At 33.4% G+C, this 17,029-nt stretch overlaps 1 protein-coding gene across 14 annotated transcripts in view; it reads right to left on the bottom strand.

Annotated features, from left to right (window-relative positions):
• Vps13b (vacuolar protein sorting 13 homolog B) overlaps nucleotides 1-17,029 on the bottom strand; it is a 683,809-nt gene that overhangs the window by 552,981 nt on the left and 113,799 nt on the right. For all 14 annotated transcript variants that reach the window (XR_010050305.1, XM_063257835.1, XM_013143877.3 and 11 more), the window contains one exon: nucleotides 16,423-16,604. Coding sequence is in view for 13 of the 14 variants with exons in the window: in XM_063257835.1 (XP_063113905.1) it covers nucleotides 16,423-16,604 (182 nt within the window). In the remaining variant the exon portion in view is untranslated. The remainder of the gene's footprint in view (nucleotides 1-16,422; nucleotides 16,605-17,029) is intronic.

The following is a 17,029-nucleotide window of genomic DNA, read 5'->3' as shown; positions in this document are numbered from 1 at the left end:
TCATTTACCAAAAAGGCAATTTCAAAGTCATAAAAATTGCCCCATCTTTAACCCAATATTTCTACTCATAGAAACTTTTGCAGGAATACTTGGTGTGGCTGCAAATACCTGTGATCGTGGCAATCAGGACACTAAAGCAGCAAGAATTCTGCAAGTTCAGGCCAGCCTGTGCTACACAGTGAGTTCTAGGCTAGTCTGAACTACAAACAGGAGCTTGTGTCAAAAAACAAATAACAAAAACAAAAGAAAGAAACTTTTTATAAGAAAGTAACTTTAAGAAGCTGAAAGATGTCTTATCATGAGCCAGGCTCTACAATGTAGAAGGGGAAGAGATTCATCAAGAAGACAAACCAAGCCTTCCCATGAGCCAGCCCTTGCATGGGCTGGAAAACCAGAAGCACTTTCTCTCCTCCCCACATTCACCCCCACCCCCACTCCACTCTTACTTCGGCTCTACATAAACTGGCAGATTCAGAGGATTCAGGGTGAGATGACAGCAATAGCTTGATGGCTGTATTGTTTGACTGACTTTGTGGTGGTCTGGGCGTTTATTTGAAGGATGGCAGTAATGCACTGTGGCAACTGTGGGAGATTTTCATGTCTGTTTTTAAATATCCAATGTTTTATTATATTTTACTGTTTTGTTTTATTTCTGTATCTGGTAACCTGAGCAACTATTTTGAAGATAACCATATGCCATATGCAATGTAACAACCATTGTTAAATTCTATCATCTTGTTTTGAAAACCTAAAAAAAAGTTGACAGAATAAATAAGATCCAAAATGTACAATAGATACATTGTGAAATGGGAAGAAATTTGTTCAAAAGGAAAGAGAATCTGAAGTGAGAGAAAAGAGAAATGGAGGAAGAGAAAAGCAAAGTGTGTGTGGGTGTATATATATACATATATATATCATTGAAAGATTTGTACTAGTATTGTTTGGACAATTAAATGCCTATATTTTGTACTCTGAGTAACTAAGGATAACAATATGCAATGTATTAATGATTGTTACTCTCCTAGTATCTTGTTTTGAAATTTTGCTTTGTATTTCTCCTTAAATAAAATTTAAGAGAATAAATTTAAAAGCAGTTATATGACTGAAAATGCAAACTTTTTTATCTAATAAACACAAACTAAATTCTAAGGGTCAATGAATTTCCAAAAAGTTTAAGTAGAATAATATTAAATAATTACATTGCAAAAATTTTAGTGGCATACACTATAGACAAGTCATTCCATGGATAGGAGCACAGAAGGTTATCAGGCTGAAGAATATGAAGCATCAGCTATATTTTCATGAAAAAGAAGTGGTCGTGATGGTAGGAAAGGTGTAAAGACAGATGCAACTGCATTGCATCAGCAAGGAGGTATGACAGATTATGTATTTTGGGACACTACAAGTAGTTCAATGGTTCAAAATAGCAAATAAAAGGAGGGTTAAAAAAATCACATTTCCAGTGATGAGTCAAAGAGACAGTCATGAAAAAAACTATGTAATGATGGGGAAAAAATGTTATAATTTTATTTTGAAGACAAATGGGAACTCTGGAAGGACATAATCAGAATTCTCTTTTAGAAAGGTCTTCGAGGCTGCAGTGGAGAGAATAAACTGCAAAAGAGCAAGGACTGAAAGAGTACATGGGAAAATATTACAACAGTTCCAGTGAGAAATAAAGACATGGTAACACAAAGTACAGGCCCAGAGCCAGGAAGATTTAGAAGGAAGAATTAACATATGGGGTGATCCACAAGATATAGACTAAAGGAAAGGGAAAGTTAAAGGAATGCCTGGGTGTTTTGTCTAAGATAATAAGTAAATAGTAATATCATTAGCTATAATTAGAGAATGAATTAAATTTCATCTTAACATAATGTTTCAGATACCTTAGCATATCCAAATGAATTTCACCCATTTCAAGAAAATATTCTAGGGTACAGATAAAATAACACAATTGTCAATATAAGGGCAGCAGGCAAGGTCACACAGGAAAGGATTACTCAAAGTACTTCCTCTCAAGGTCAAACATAAAGGAGAAGTGTCCACAAATCAATAGTGTTCTTTCGGTGTCACATATAAAGTCAAGGAAGTTTAAAAGTAAAAAATGAGCAGAATTAAAGCTAAGTGCAGAGGCAGCACGTTTTGCTTATTATTCTAAGTCACTTCTCTGACAGATAAGGGGAAGATGCATTGAGAGTTTGAAAGAGACTCAAAATCTGAGAAAAAAATGTTTTATATTCTTTTCACAGTGATAAAGATAATGGGAGTGATACTGGGGTGCTAAGAAGAGAAATTCTAAAAATATTGTAAGAAGAAAGCATAACATGAAATTGTATATACATAATAAATAAAAATTTTTACAAAGGAAGTTAGAATAAAACAGTCATTACACTTGTATTTCTTTTGTGATTTTCTTTAATGCTAATTTAAAAAGAGTAAAAACAAAGTAATCACAGGTTCCACTATAATGCTGAAGGGATTCATTTGCTATGGATAACCCACATGATTAATAACAATAAAAATATACCCATGATGCAAACTTACTTTTAAATAATCATCTAATCTAATTCTACAATGTGCATTCCTGATATGTGATCTGGTTGTTTTAAAACATCTCAGTACTGTAGGACTTCCCATGCCTCACTAGACTTGGAAAATGTGAGGTAAATGACATATTAACTTGAACAATCATAAAAATGCTTAGAAAGTATTTAATGAAAAAAAACTTAGAAATGTTTCCATATGTTTCTATGAAGTATTATTTTCCTAGTAAATGCACACATTCAAGATTTAGTTTCTGGCTTTATTTCAGAAAAACACCCATCTGCATAGTATAGCACTTACAAACACATCTTAGTCATGCAAAAGTTATGTCACAGTTCATACATCAAATAAAAATCACATTCAAGCCCACACAACCTCATAGATTCCAAGTCTTCCTTCCTATTAAGAATATTTCTGAGAGAACTCTCATTGCAACTGACTTCTGATGCCATGTGATGCTTTTGTTAGGGAATTAAATCCTAAAACTAAACTATTAATATGTAACACAGTTGTAAATGACCTAAAAAATTGTCACTAGTTATCAACTATATTTCCTTTTTACAGAAACAGGTGCAGAAGTAATGACACAAACTGTCACTATACCTCATGATACTGCAATATTTTAATAACATAATGTCTCATTATGTCAAGTAAAATAAAAATGCTTCATTCAATGCATAAATTTGATATTTTTAATGCTATCTCTATCTCAGTCAGAGCACATGGACTGATAATCCAGCTGTGCAATTTAGATCCATAACCAAGAGCACAACTGCTACAGTCTCCATGTCCAGGTTCTCATTTATATGCAGGGAAATACAGTCCCTTCCTCTTGAACCTGCTCTGACATCTAAATGACCTCACATATATCAAGCACTTAGAAGTATACCTGTCTCATAATAAGTACTCAATCAGTACCATTTTAATGTCTTTTAATTAGCATAATATTTACTGCACAAAGAAATTGTTTTATGATCAACTTCATTCCCCTGGAACTCACTTTACCTCAATTGCATTCATTCATTTATCTATTCATTCATTCATCTATTCATTCATACATGCATGCAGGTATATAACATGGAGACATGAGAACATGCTACTCTGGAAAAGAAAAGACAGGTAAACAACAAAATTGAGAAGTGACCTTTGAGTAGAAAACCTAAGAAATATGGGAGGAAAGGGCAGTAATCTGTGGCAGATGAAAATCTTAAATTGAGACACAGAAGATAAGTAAGGACACATCAATTTAAATGTAGAAGGATATGACAGGCAAAAAGACCAACACAGTAAAAGCCCACAAGAAGAAGTAAATTAGATATTTTTGAAATAGATCAATGTGGCAAAATTTTTGAAGTAGATCGATGTGGCTAAATTTTACTGTAATGTATGATTTGTCATATCAGACATTCAACACTCTCTAAAGGAGATTTGAAAAAATAATAATAGAATTGGCACTCATTCCTCTCTCTTAGTTACTAATAGAATTTCAGTTTTATTTAAGGTAAAAAATGTGTCAAGGTAAAAATACCTTCATAACTAAAATAAAGAGCAGATAGTGAGTCAGGTACAGTGGCATATTTCACTTTCCAGTCCTTTGGGAGGCTAAGGCAGAATTGCAAACTCAAGGCCAATCTGAGCTACTTACCAAGCTCAATGCCAATCAAAAACATAGGAAGATAGGGAGGGAGAGAGGGACAAAGGAAGGGAACAGGAAACATTATGTCATGGCTTGTGTCTAGATGTCCCCTCAAAGCTTCACACAGGTGCAAGGGTTTTTTCAAAGGTTGTTGGATCTAAAATGTGTGGTTCTAGGTTCAGTTCAGATTGGTTTGGCATAGCTCTGGCTGAGATTAAGACTGTGAGAGCTACACCAGCGATAGGGAAGGCAGGTGGCATAAAATATAAGGGACAAAAAGAAGGTTAACGTGTTCTCACCTGCCTTCTTGTTGTGAACTATTTGTCTTCTGTGATACCCCTCTGCCATGCCACCCTGCCTTAGAGCCAGTCATTTATGGTATGAAACCTCTAAAAACTGAGCCAAGTAAACCTTCCCTCCTCTAGGAGTGTCGAGTATTTTGTCTTAGAAATGGGAAAAGTAACTAAGACACATTTCTTTAAAAATTATACCAAAAAACAGCAATAATAATAATAATAATAATAACAACAGCACAGAACCCCTAAAACTATCCCCAGAAGCACTTGCTCAGAAAGCTAGCTTTTGACTGGAAACTCAGCCTGCCTCAATTCTTTAACTAAGACTGATTTACTGTGCCTACACATTTAAAAAGAAAAAACTCTTTTTATTATTTGCTTTCTCTCTGAGAATCATGAATTGTACTGCCTGCAAGGCAGAAGCTGCTTATATGATCAACTTCCAACAAAAACCTTGGCAACTGAATGTGCTTCCCTGAGCAAAAACATGGCACATTACTGTATTTCTGTCACTGGAAAATGGAGCAAACGTAAATGTACCTCCTCAAAAGAGGAAGTAAGCATAAAAAACCATGCGCAAGGATTTCTCCACTCTCTATGTCTTTGCATCTTATGATCTAACTATGATTTCTTACTATATTACTGTAATAAATATCACTCAGAAGTATTACTATACAGTAATTCTTATGAATCCTTCTAGAAAATCTCCAAATATAAGAATGGTCCTTAAGACCAGACTATGCAAGAACGCAAATAGCATTTCTACCTTAACAAAATGTCACATATAAGTCAAATTGCAATATTTTCTTACTAATAATTACTTCCCACATATTATTTATGAGTGGACAACTTTGCTCATTAACAGAGCCAGATATTCTAGTTCCCTAAACCACAAATGGTGCGACAGATGCAAAAAAAAATGAGGTATGCTTTAAAAAATATTAGAATTTTTAAGCTATTTACATTCTGAAGATATACCAAAAAGCAGATAAACACTACCTTCTGACATTCTCCAAAGTAAACATTAATTGTTGAGACAGCAGGGGAATAAATTAGACATGGTACTGCCTTGTGCAATGTGTTTTCTACTTAAAAATGTTCCTCTAAGAGACTGTCATAGCAGCTGGGCTCTAAGGATAACCTGATAAAAACAGACTGTCTTAGCTACATTTCTCTCTCATTGTTGAGATAAAATATCAAAAAAGTTTTATTTCCTACAGGTTGGATGTTTCAGTCCATACTCAGATGGCTCCAAGCAGCAAGGTGGCTTAGCAGTGCAGCCCTTCACTGAAAACTGTAAGCAGTAAATATAAACAGCAAAAGAGAGAAAGACACAGACTTCTTCCCCACAGTTACATTGTATGCTGGCCCCACTCCTGAGAAGGTGTAGCGCTCATACCACCAATCTGAGCGCTAGACAATGAAACCAGTCACAAATGCTACATTTGGTTGTGCCCATGAGACTTGGGGTAGGGAGACCATCTTGAACATAAAGCACAACACAGATGTAACAGAGATAAGAGCATTGAGAAAAAATCCCATGCTTAAAAAAAAAAAAAAAGCCCAGCTCTTTTGAGAAACGGAAGGCTAATAGAATATAAGGCCAGATTTGAGCTATTAACCTAAGGTTAACAGGAAGTCTGTGAAGAAATAACAGTATGGTCACATCTGAATTTTTTTGAAACTCACTCTTGGTATACAACAAATTGGAAAGAGAAGAAAAAATGATGGAGTTGTTATAGGGAAAAAATAAATAAAAGTAAAGAAATAGATGTAGAGTTGAATTTGACTATGCTTGGTGATTGGTTTGCTATGGTTATTTTACTGAAGTAGAGGTAAAAAGTATCAATTACCATAATCATTTAACTCTATGCATTTTGTTAGAGAAGATATTTTAACAAAATGGTGGCTTTAAAAAAAGTTAACAGAAAAGATTAAAGCTCAGAACCTCCTATGTTCAATATTTGATTAGGTAAAATAAAAAAGCAGATAAGAAATCTCATAAATAAATATGTTACTTTTTCCATAAACTATCTACGAATAAAAAGTTCACTGTTTTAAATAGTCCCCTGTCCTGGTTACCTCCTTACACTGAGACACAAATATCTGACCAAAACTTAAAAGGAGGAAAAGTTTATTTTAGAACACAGACTATAAAGGTTTCAGTTCCTAGTTAGCTGGCTCCAAGGCCAGGCAGCATAGCAAAGGGGCATGGCAGATGAGTAACAGTTCATGGTATGACAGCAAAACAGAGAGATCAAGGGCGCAGAGAGGGCGAAAGACTCTTATAGGCCACACCCCCAGTAAATTCACCTCCTAGGTTCAGGGTTCACCTTCCAATATTACATTTACCTCACAGCTAAGTATCACACTCACATGATCAAATTACTCCCCAAGTAACTGGTAAAGGGCTAAATAATAAATGATTTCACATTTGTAGGTCACATGCTCTCTGTCACAGTTAAATAACTACAGCATCATAGGACAACAGCAATTTCAGACAATATTTAAAGGAATAATAAGCATGATTGTACTCAAATAAAATTCTAATTGCCTAAATAATTACTGAGTCAGATTTACCAACCCCCAACCTTGAGGATGGTATGGAGGGCAAAAGATGATATAATGGGTAGGTTTAATACCAATCCAGTACTAAATAAATAAATGTAGTGATTATTCCAAGAAACAAATGTAATACAATCAGTAATAACCTTAAAAACAAATAGAATAAATAATCAGCAAGTAGATATCTTCAAATACGGAAGCATAACATCCAGCAGGTTGAAATATGGAATAACCTCCAGAACCTATGAGAGTGTACAAAGAAAAAATTTGTGATGTTGGTATTTGATGAGCTACACTACTAGACAGAGAATATGGCCAAGCAGAAGAACTACACACTTAGCAACTGAAATTCCAGCTTAAGATGCAAGTGTGGTCAACTCAAATAAAAGTACAATCTCCTGGGCTAAGCATATAGTCAAAGCAGGATTAACTGCAAAGTTGAGTGGATGCTCCCAAGTCAGCTACTGAATGTACATTCCTTATACTATCCCCACATTTATGATAGGATTGGTACCAGGCCCTGAATCATGGATGAAAACAGAGAGATGTACCAAGTGGTTTCAACAATACAGAACAGTGGGGTGGGTGTGGAATAGCAAGCAGGTTGTTAGAGAAATGAAGAAATACTAAAAAGTGACTACTGCTTATGAGACAGGATCTAAAATGTAGGTCTAGTAATACAGGGAAGAACTCAATAGTCATTTTACTGAGTTTTGTTTTCCAATTTACAAAATATATTACCCAAAACTACCCTAATGCCATGTGAAATTCTAATGTTACTTTGGATTTTGAAATCAAGTCAAGTATCAGTTCCATCAAAAATGGACGACTCACAGAGCAAATGAGTCCCATAGCTATGCACAGTGGCACTGGCCTGTAATCACAGCACCCTGGAGGTTGAGGAAGGAGGACTGCCATAAATTCAAAGCCAGCTGAGCTACACAGTGAGTTCAAGGCCACCCAAAACTACATGATGAGACTATGTCTCAAAACAAGAGAGAGAGACAGAGAGACACAGACAGAACAAGGAAGGGGGAAGAAGAGAGAGAGAGGCAGACAGACAGACGACTGACAGTTTTCTAAAAGCAAACCAAGGTTCCACCGATAGAACGAAAGAATGAATGAATGCTGGGAATCCAAGCAATAACGTCTATTATAGCAGCAGAAAGAAATTTTATCAAGACAGTGATTTCACTTTTTTGTGTTTCCAACAACAGATGTCAGTATGAAAAACACAACACCATATCACACTTCTTAATAAGGAGTTCTTCATAAGAAGAACTGAGGAGGTCAACTGAAAATGTACAGCACAAAAAACTAAGAGTACAAGGGGAATTCCTCAATCTAATAAAGGATGATCACCAAAAAAAACCCCCACAATTAATCACACTTAATGGCCAAGGTCAAATGATTTTATCCAAGATCAGGAACAAAATCAAACAGTTCCCTCTTAACATTTCTATTCAATATTGTACTTAGGGTTTTTTTTTGTTTGTTTGGGGGAGGGCTGTGTGTTTTTGTTTGCTTCACCCTACCCCATTACAGTAAAGGCCTCTGCACTGAGTTACAACACCAACCCTTTTCCCTTTCTTCTTCACTATGAGTCAGGGTCTCCATATGTCATTAAATTACCCAAGATGGACTTGAACTTGTGATCCTTCTGTCTCAGCCTCTGAGACTATTGAGATTACGGGTGTACACCACCACACTGGACAAAATGGCAAGACTGTATGTTAACCAGGGCAACTGGACAAAACCAAGAAAGAAAAGGCATTTATATAAAAAAGTTAAATAAATTATTATTTTCCTCAACCTATCACCAACAATATGTCAATCAAGATGACCAAAGCTCCCTAACAGAAACAGAACATGACAAACACTGAGTACTTTACAAAATGACAATAGTGGGTATATAATTCTAAGTAGTAAAGTAAGAAAAAAAGTAATAAGCAATGTAAGATACAAGGAAAACATGTGATACAATTAGACCACTGAAGTTTATTTTTCAGTATTCTAGGTCTTCAAAAGTCAAAGTCTCTATTAATGGTTAACTATTACTGTTAGGTCAATAATTAGTACAATATGGCATACTGACAAAACTTTTTCATGCAATCTGAACACAGTATGCAAGGACATTTCTAATATTATACTTTAAGTGGCAAAGTTAATGCTTTTTATATCTGCTGACTAATGATGGTCATCTAATTCTCCCTGTAGCAGTAACAGCCAGTTGCAGCTCTTGGCAAAGGAATGATAACAGTACAAAGAGGTACTATGCAGGGCAAACATTCATCCCATTTTGCTATCAGCCAAGTCTTGCTACAACTAACTTCTACACTCTGAAATACAGATTATCTAAGAAAGGTCTCTGGAAAAAGTAAATAATTAAGTAATTAATTTTTTAAAAAGATCCCTAGAAACACTGAAAGTAAAGGGCCTGGAGTTTGCTGACACAGAAGGGGACTTCTTTTTTGGGCAATAGCAAACCAAGTCCTCTCTTTTTCCTAGATTTTTAGATCAGACTTCTAACCTTCAGAACCCAGTGTGTGGTACTTTCTTAACAGTTCTATAATATTAACAGTCTTTCTCTACTGCATATAAGGAATGCTTGTCCAACTTTAAAGCCATATCTGACCTTATAATGGTTGAAGCAAAAGATTCTATGTCCTTTACTAGAATGAGGTCTATTTCTTACTATAACTGAACATATGGCAGGATATGTATTTTTAGAAAGTTAGTAAGTGAATACAAATGAAAGAAATACATTTTAGATTATAAAGCAATACAACATATTTGAGGTCAATTTCAAAAGCAAGAAAAAAAGGTTGTATTTCCTCACATTTAACACATTTCTCTATTAGTAATACATCCTCAATATTAACTTAGTAAAATACAACTTTCCATGATGATGTTTATAAAAGATCTTAATACTGACAAATCACACTAAAGGCATTTACTACCAGCTTTTTAAAAATCCAATGAATTATACTTAATTGTAATTTAAGGCATTATATTTCTAGCAAATTACTTGATAGACTCATATTTTGTACAAAGTATTTTCTGCTTTTAAAAATTATTTTGAATTGAATCTCTGTCCCACTCTCTTTTGTTAAGAAACACCTAAAATACAAAGCCCTAGGCCAAGAAGTATCATCATGAAAAAAATTACCACCATTCTCAAATTCCTAAAGCAAAATACAGGAACAAAATTAGTATCTTGCTAATAATCTATGTATTTAACACATAAGTTATTTATATCTTAATAATGATCACATATTCTAAAAATGAGCTTTCAATGCCTGAACATGAATTCTATTTAAATGGGATCTTTAGATTCAGTAAACATCCACATTACAAAAAGCTCATTTATAGGCAAATTAAAATTCACAGGATTTACAAAAGGTAGTTGTTACTGAAAATCTTATTCCAATTAGCGTGATATTTTGGCAAAGATAAATTCAGTCAATATCTGTATCTGGCAAAAAAACAATTTTGTAGCAGCCTCAAAATATATGTCTGAGAACGTATTAGTAACGTTTTAAGATGTGTAGGGAAGCAGGGTAAGTAGCCTGAAAACAGAAGAATATAAAAAGCATATCGCTATACCTTCACAGTCTTTTCTTTACAAGTGGTTAAAGAACTATGAAACAAATCCAAAATCCTTTTTATATGCACACCTGGGAAGAACACTAAATCCGTAACTTTGCTCAAAGTTACACTGATGTGGTTTTAGACCAGATGTTTAAATGTTACAGTATGTACATTTTCTTCCTCTCTTCTAAGGCAGAAGTAAAGAAAGAGGAATATTTGACTTCACTCCACAAGAGACCTATTTAATAGTTTGGTGGTTATGTAAGTAAAGGTAGCTTGGCTAAGTCAATGTTGACGACATACGGAACGACATGATCCTAATGAGTTGGAAAATATTGGCTCTCATGAGAATAGACCAGATGCTACTGAGCTGAGAAAGCTACTGTATTATTGAATTTCACTTTTATGAGGCAAAATTTATTATTCTACCATTAAGGTATCCCATATGAAATCTTGCATAAAATACTTTTACAGTTACTTTCTGGAAAGTAGATTTTTATTTTAACAGTAAGACATCATTTACATGAGGGACTCAAATGTCTATTTGATCACCTTTACACAGCTTTTTAAATCTATAAGTTATTTCCTTGCAAATGCCACATTAATGGATCTACAGTGTCAACAAAATAATGACTTGAATGTGGAAAAAAATGGTAGCAAGTCCTTGTTTTCCATAGCAAAGCAAACTCACATGTGACTTTGAATTTAAATCCCTCGGTAAATGGCAATTATTAGAATACCTATGATTTTAATATGATTATAAACATGAAAAACAAAAAATAGTTCAATAATCCCAAACTGAACTTTAAATCACTGCTCTATCCTCTATAATTTCTTTGTAACCATTCAAATTCTAATATTTGCTACAGTTTATTAAATATTTAATGAAATACGAAGTTTTAATTTCTTAGTATATTTCTGGTCCCATTTACCAATAAGATACTTTGTTACAGCAAAAATAACTGACAGTGAATAGATATGGGATGATACTTTAAAAAAAAAAACACTGAATAGATCTGAGAATAAATTTTCCCATCTGTAAAACAGGAAGTATAACCTGCCAACAAAAATATTACTGGTTAGAAACCAATGAATTTGATGCAAGAGAACTATCAACATAAAAAGGTGAATCAATTCAAGACTATTCAAATTTCATGGTATCCAGTCCAAAAAACGCTTAGCAGACAGCTGCAAAGTTTGTGAAAAGCAGATGAAAGGGTATGGTTTTAGATTTCTATTACCAATTGCACTGTCACATCCATTTATAGATGTGTTGATGTACTCCCCTTTGGCATCACTGGGAGTGAGAATACATGTCTGTGAGCTGGTAAAGACCTCCTATAATCAAGTACGTGAGGCACCAATGTTGACTTAATGAAGTCCAAATACCTAAATTTGACCAATGTCTTGGATTTTTTGATGTCTCATCAACACCATTACTTATTTTCCAAATTATCTTTTTGCCTTACTCTTTAAATTTACTTCCGCTCTATCATTCTCTAGGTTAACACAAAGGTCATCTAGACTCTGAGTGCAACAGTCATCTACATTTCCAAAAACTTTAGATCCCCGAACCACTTCTACAAGTAATTATCTTGACATAGATGCATCCCAGCAAGGCTCTAAATCCAGAAGAAAAACAACAAAACAATTCCCAAAACAACACTTTATCCAGCACACAATAAAACTATTGGCAGCTATAAAGATTCCATTTTGAAGATGACAAAACTAACTGAAACTCAATGAAACAAATTTTCATTTAGTCATTTAAGTAGTTAAGAGTATTTCCAACTCTAATTCAGTGATCTCTCCTAAGCACCAAGACTTGAAAGTGAAAATATTTATGCTACCTGACACAAAAAGTAAAATATTCACTATCCTATTAGTTATAACATACAAGTTAATAAAATCCAATATATTTTTTTAAAAACCCTAACAAGAATTATCACAAAACATTGTACTTTTTATTTTTGTAAGAGATGAGGAAGGATTTTTCATTGTACCTATATAGAACTAGTAATTCAGATATTCACTTAAAGTCTCTTGGATTAATTCAGTTCCAAAACAAAAGAAATTCACCTTTGATTCAATGCAAAACAATTACCTCTAGTTCTTCTGATGTATTGTAATATATTTTAACAAAGGAATAAATTTTTTCTTCCTGGGTTTTATAATTTTGATGTTTGAAACTGAAAATGATATTGCATTTCTGTAGCACCATTAATTCAGTGAGAAGACTGAGGTATAGATATTGCTTATTTAACAATTTATCTGTTTAATGACTGCATTTAACAACTAATGCACCTGGATTATCACCCTGTTTTATTTTGTTTTGCTTTTATATAATTCTATACATCTGTTTTATAAGACCTTGATACCTTTTTTTGGTACAGTAGACCTTGACAATACAGAACTGTAATTTTTGCTGATTGCACTGTTCATTACAGTACTGTAGTTTTATGTTCTGTTATACATCACAGTATTGCATGAATCATATAAATAAATGCAAAGTCATTACTTTGGAATTTCCTTTAACTATTTCTTTGTTCTGAACATTGTAATGTACATACTGCATACAAGTTCTCATTTAGAGACCAAATCATTTAACAATGTAGTTGCAGGAATACAGCTCCATAATTGAATCAGAAATGTCTATATTTGAGATAGGGTCAGAAATCCAATGTCATTTTTCAACAAAAACTAAAAGACAACCCTTAAAGTCACTTACAACTATAAAAGACACCAAAAAGCCAAAGAAAACATTTACATGTTTATTTATACATATAATGTATGTGATCTGGACTCACATGCTGCCTTGAGTGGCCTGTAACTCCTAAGCTCCAATGATTTTCCTCAGTAGCTGAACCCAACGTATATTTCACAGTGCACAGCAAAGCAATTGTTAGAACACATATACACACATATCGCAAAATTAGAGGTATCATACTACCTAACATTAAAATATATTACAAAACTACAGTAATCAAAACAGCACAGTATTGGCACAAAACCAAATATCTCAAGGAAACCAAATAAAAAGTATGAAAGAAAAAATAAAAGAAACAGATATCTCAAGGGAATCAAATAAAAAATCCAAAAGAAAAAATTTAAAAGAAACGTTTGAGACATTTGTCAAATTCACAGATATTGGAACATTTTATAGCAGCACAAAGAACACAATGCAAAAGGAATAGGACAGACTTCAGTAAACAATATTAGGAAAACTTTGTATCCACATGCAGAAAAATTATATTAATGCTTATCTCACAACATACATAAAACTCAAAATAGCTAAAAAATGAAATTTAAGATAAAACCTATAAAATTGGTAGAAAAAATAGGGTAAAAGCTCCGCAATATTGGTCTAGGCAGTTTTTTAAATATAAGCTGAAACCACAAGGAAAAAAAAAGCAATAATAGATAAATCAGATAGTACTCTTCCTCAAAAAAAGGGAATTTGGTCATTTATAACAAGATAGATAAACCTACAGAACATCATGCTAAGTGAAATAAGCCACATCATCTTTAAAATATCACATATTGATTACAAGAAACTGAAAAGTCAGAGACAAGCAGATATATGGAGAAGATGCTATAAAAGAATGTTAAATTCTAAGTAGAAGAGTTACGTTTTTGAGATCAGCATGGTTACTATAGTTAATAATAATGTTGTAGCTGTTAATCTAAATATGTCAACATGACTGCAGTAAGAACCACTGTGTGTGATGATGTACACCTATAATCCCAGCACTCAGGCTCAAGGCAGGAGGAGCAGCATGAGTTTAAGGCCATCTTGGGATACACAGTGAGTTCAAGGCTACATAGCAGGACCCTATCTCAAAAAAGGAAAAAAAAAAAAAAAGAAATTAATGCCTACTGGATTAGTAAAGCACAGTTTTAGGGTGTCCATGGAAGACTCACATGCAGGACACATGAGAGGAGGGAAGGAGGATGGACCCACTGTGTTGGAGGTAGCACTAACCAATACCTCTGTGGTCTGAGTGAAACATAAAAAGGGAAGAAAAAGAAAATATGCCCATTTTGAAGAGCTCGTCTTTCAGTCTTTGCATCTTTTGCTACCATAATAAGTCTCTGGGTCTCCAGTTGCTTTAGCTTTCCAAAGCACTTTCACAGACAATTTTCTGATAAACATGAAGACCTTCAATCTTGGACTGATCTTGGAGAGCCTTGATCTCTCCTGTCTTGCAGCATCTATCTTCTTGAACTGAGCAACTACTGTTATCCTCCAGCTCTCCGAAGCACGGAGGGCCACTAAGGACTCTCTCACCAATGATCATAAGCATAGCCACTGTGGACTCTCCTTGTCTTGTGTCTAAAGGATCATATCTACTAAATCTCCGTGCATAATTGTATAATATAGAATATTACATAAATGTATTTTCTCTATTGAATATATAATATATAAACTGGCTATGGTGCTACATGGATGTACTCCTAACTACTCAAGATGCTGAGGCAGTAAGATCCCTTGAACTAAGAGTTCAACAGTAGCCTTGGCAACACAGAAAGACATTGTCTCTCATTCATTCAAACATATACATATACATGTATGTGTATATATATATATATATATATACTTACATATACAACTATTTATACTAAAAAGCAAATAAATTTCATCATAAATAGCTAAATATTAAATATAGCTAAATGCTATACCAATAAACTAAATGAGTTACAAAATGATCCATGATGTGTCTATTATATCTTTCAGAATAGACAATTACTAATATTTTCTAAAATGTGAGGGGGTCCTTTTTAATATGAATTTAATGTCAAATTTTTACTTATACTGACTACCTTCTTTTCCAAACATGTGTTTTATTTAATAATACTAATTTTTAATCTCTTAAAAAAAGAAATATCTGTTAGCATAATATACATTTATTTATTGGAGGTATTTATTTTGGTGCTAGGAACTCAGGACCTTATACTTGCCAGGCAGGCATTTATGCCACTTGAGCCACTGAGCTATATCCTCAGCCCTCAAGGTATATTATAAAACAATTATAATATTATAAAATAAACAAAATCATATGCATTTTTTACTTCTAGCTTCTTACCACCAGTTCAGCAATTTGAAAGTGCATCTTTATTTTAGCTTCTACTTCTGCTTCTTTTAATATCTACAACTCCACTGTAAAGATACGCTCCACTTTGCTTATCCATTAATCAAGTAAAATACTCTGTTGTTCCCATTTTGGCTATTATGAATAATGAGATGCACGATTATGTAAAAGATTTTGTAGAGGCATATATTTTTCTCTCTCTTGGGTGTATACCTAGGAGTAAATTCCTGAGTCCTATATTAACAGTATTTAACATTTTGAAGAAGATCAGAACTACTTTCTAAAGAAGCATGTTATTTTAAGATGAGATAAAAGTAATATGTACTTTAGTAGCTAATCATTCAAAATTTAACACAGAATTGTTTCTTATACAAAATGCAAACTTTACTTGCTAAAACTTAACAAGTACCACGAACGAGATTTTTGTCATATACACTGATCCCCTCAAAACTTATTTCTGTGAGATCAAAGGGTAAATTATACCAGAACATGGTTAAAAGTGAATTCTTACAAGTACAAAACATATCCAAACATTTGCCAGGGTCAAAATTTGATGGCTTAACTTACAAACTGTCCTTTAAACATAAATTATAAATACTTACGTTTATAGAAACAATTTAAATTGAGCATGCTAAATAATACTAGTCACCTCTATGAGAAATATTCCACAGAATTGTCAAGGAAATCACGCGCTTACCTACTGTTTGAAAGACTTCATTCATTAAAGCTTCATTTACTCCTGAAGAGCTGACGTTTTCAATATGAGACCAACTTTGGTATATTGCATGTAGCAGAAGTGTCTGTGCTCTTGTGGCTTGAATTGTGAGATTTGGAAGTTCAAATATACCTTCAGTTAATACAATCTGAGATCTTTTGGTCCTTTATTAGAAAATGGAAAGAAAACAGAATGAACAGCTTAAATAAATAATACTGATTGAATTAGGCTGAAAGCATATACATTTAAAATATTTTAAAGTAGAATTAAATCAGTTAGATATTCAATAATATGAACTTTTAAATTTCATGATTTCAGAAACTATTAAAATAATGAAAAATAGAATAATGTCCATACACATATCTATTCTGCTGAAACAATTACAATTTTTCAAGCAATACAAACAAAACTAAAAAAGGGGATTAGCAAAACTGAATTATTCTAAATGTCTACTGAATTGTCATAATAACCCTATGAGGATCTACCATATTTATTTTTCAGTTGAAAAAATAAATAAACACATAAATCCATATAAATTAAGGCAAAAAATCATCTGTTAAGTGGAAAACTGGAATTTAATTCCAAGTGA

Source organism: Cavia porcellus, unplaced genomic scaffold (assembly GCF_034190915.1).
Source record: "Cavia porcellus strain 051 isolate PalLab524CR breed Dunkin Hartley unplaced genomic scaffold, mCavPor4.1 scaffold_10, whole genome shotgun sequence".
Classification (NCBI taxonomy): domain Eukaryota; kingdom Metazoa; phylum Chordata; class Mammalia; order Rodentia; family Caviidae; genus Cavia; species Cavia porcellus.
The sequence above is the reverse complement of the archived record's forward strand: the minus strand, read 5'-3'. Positions and strand labels throughout refer to the sequence as shown.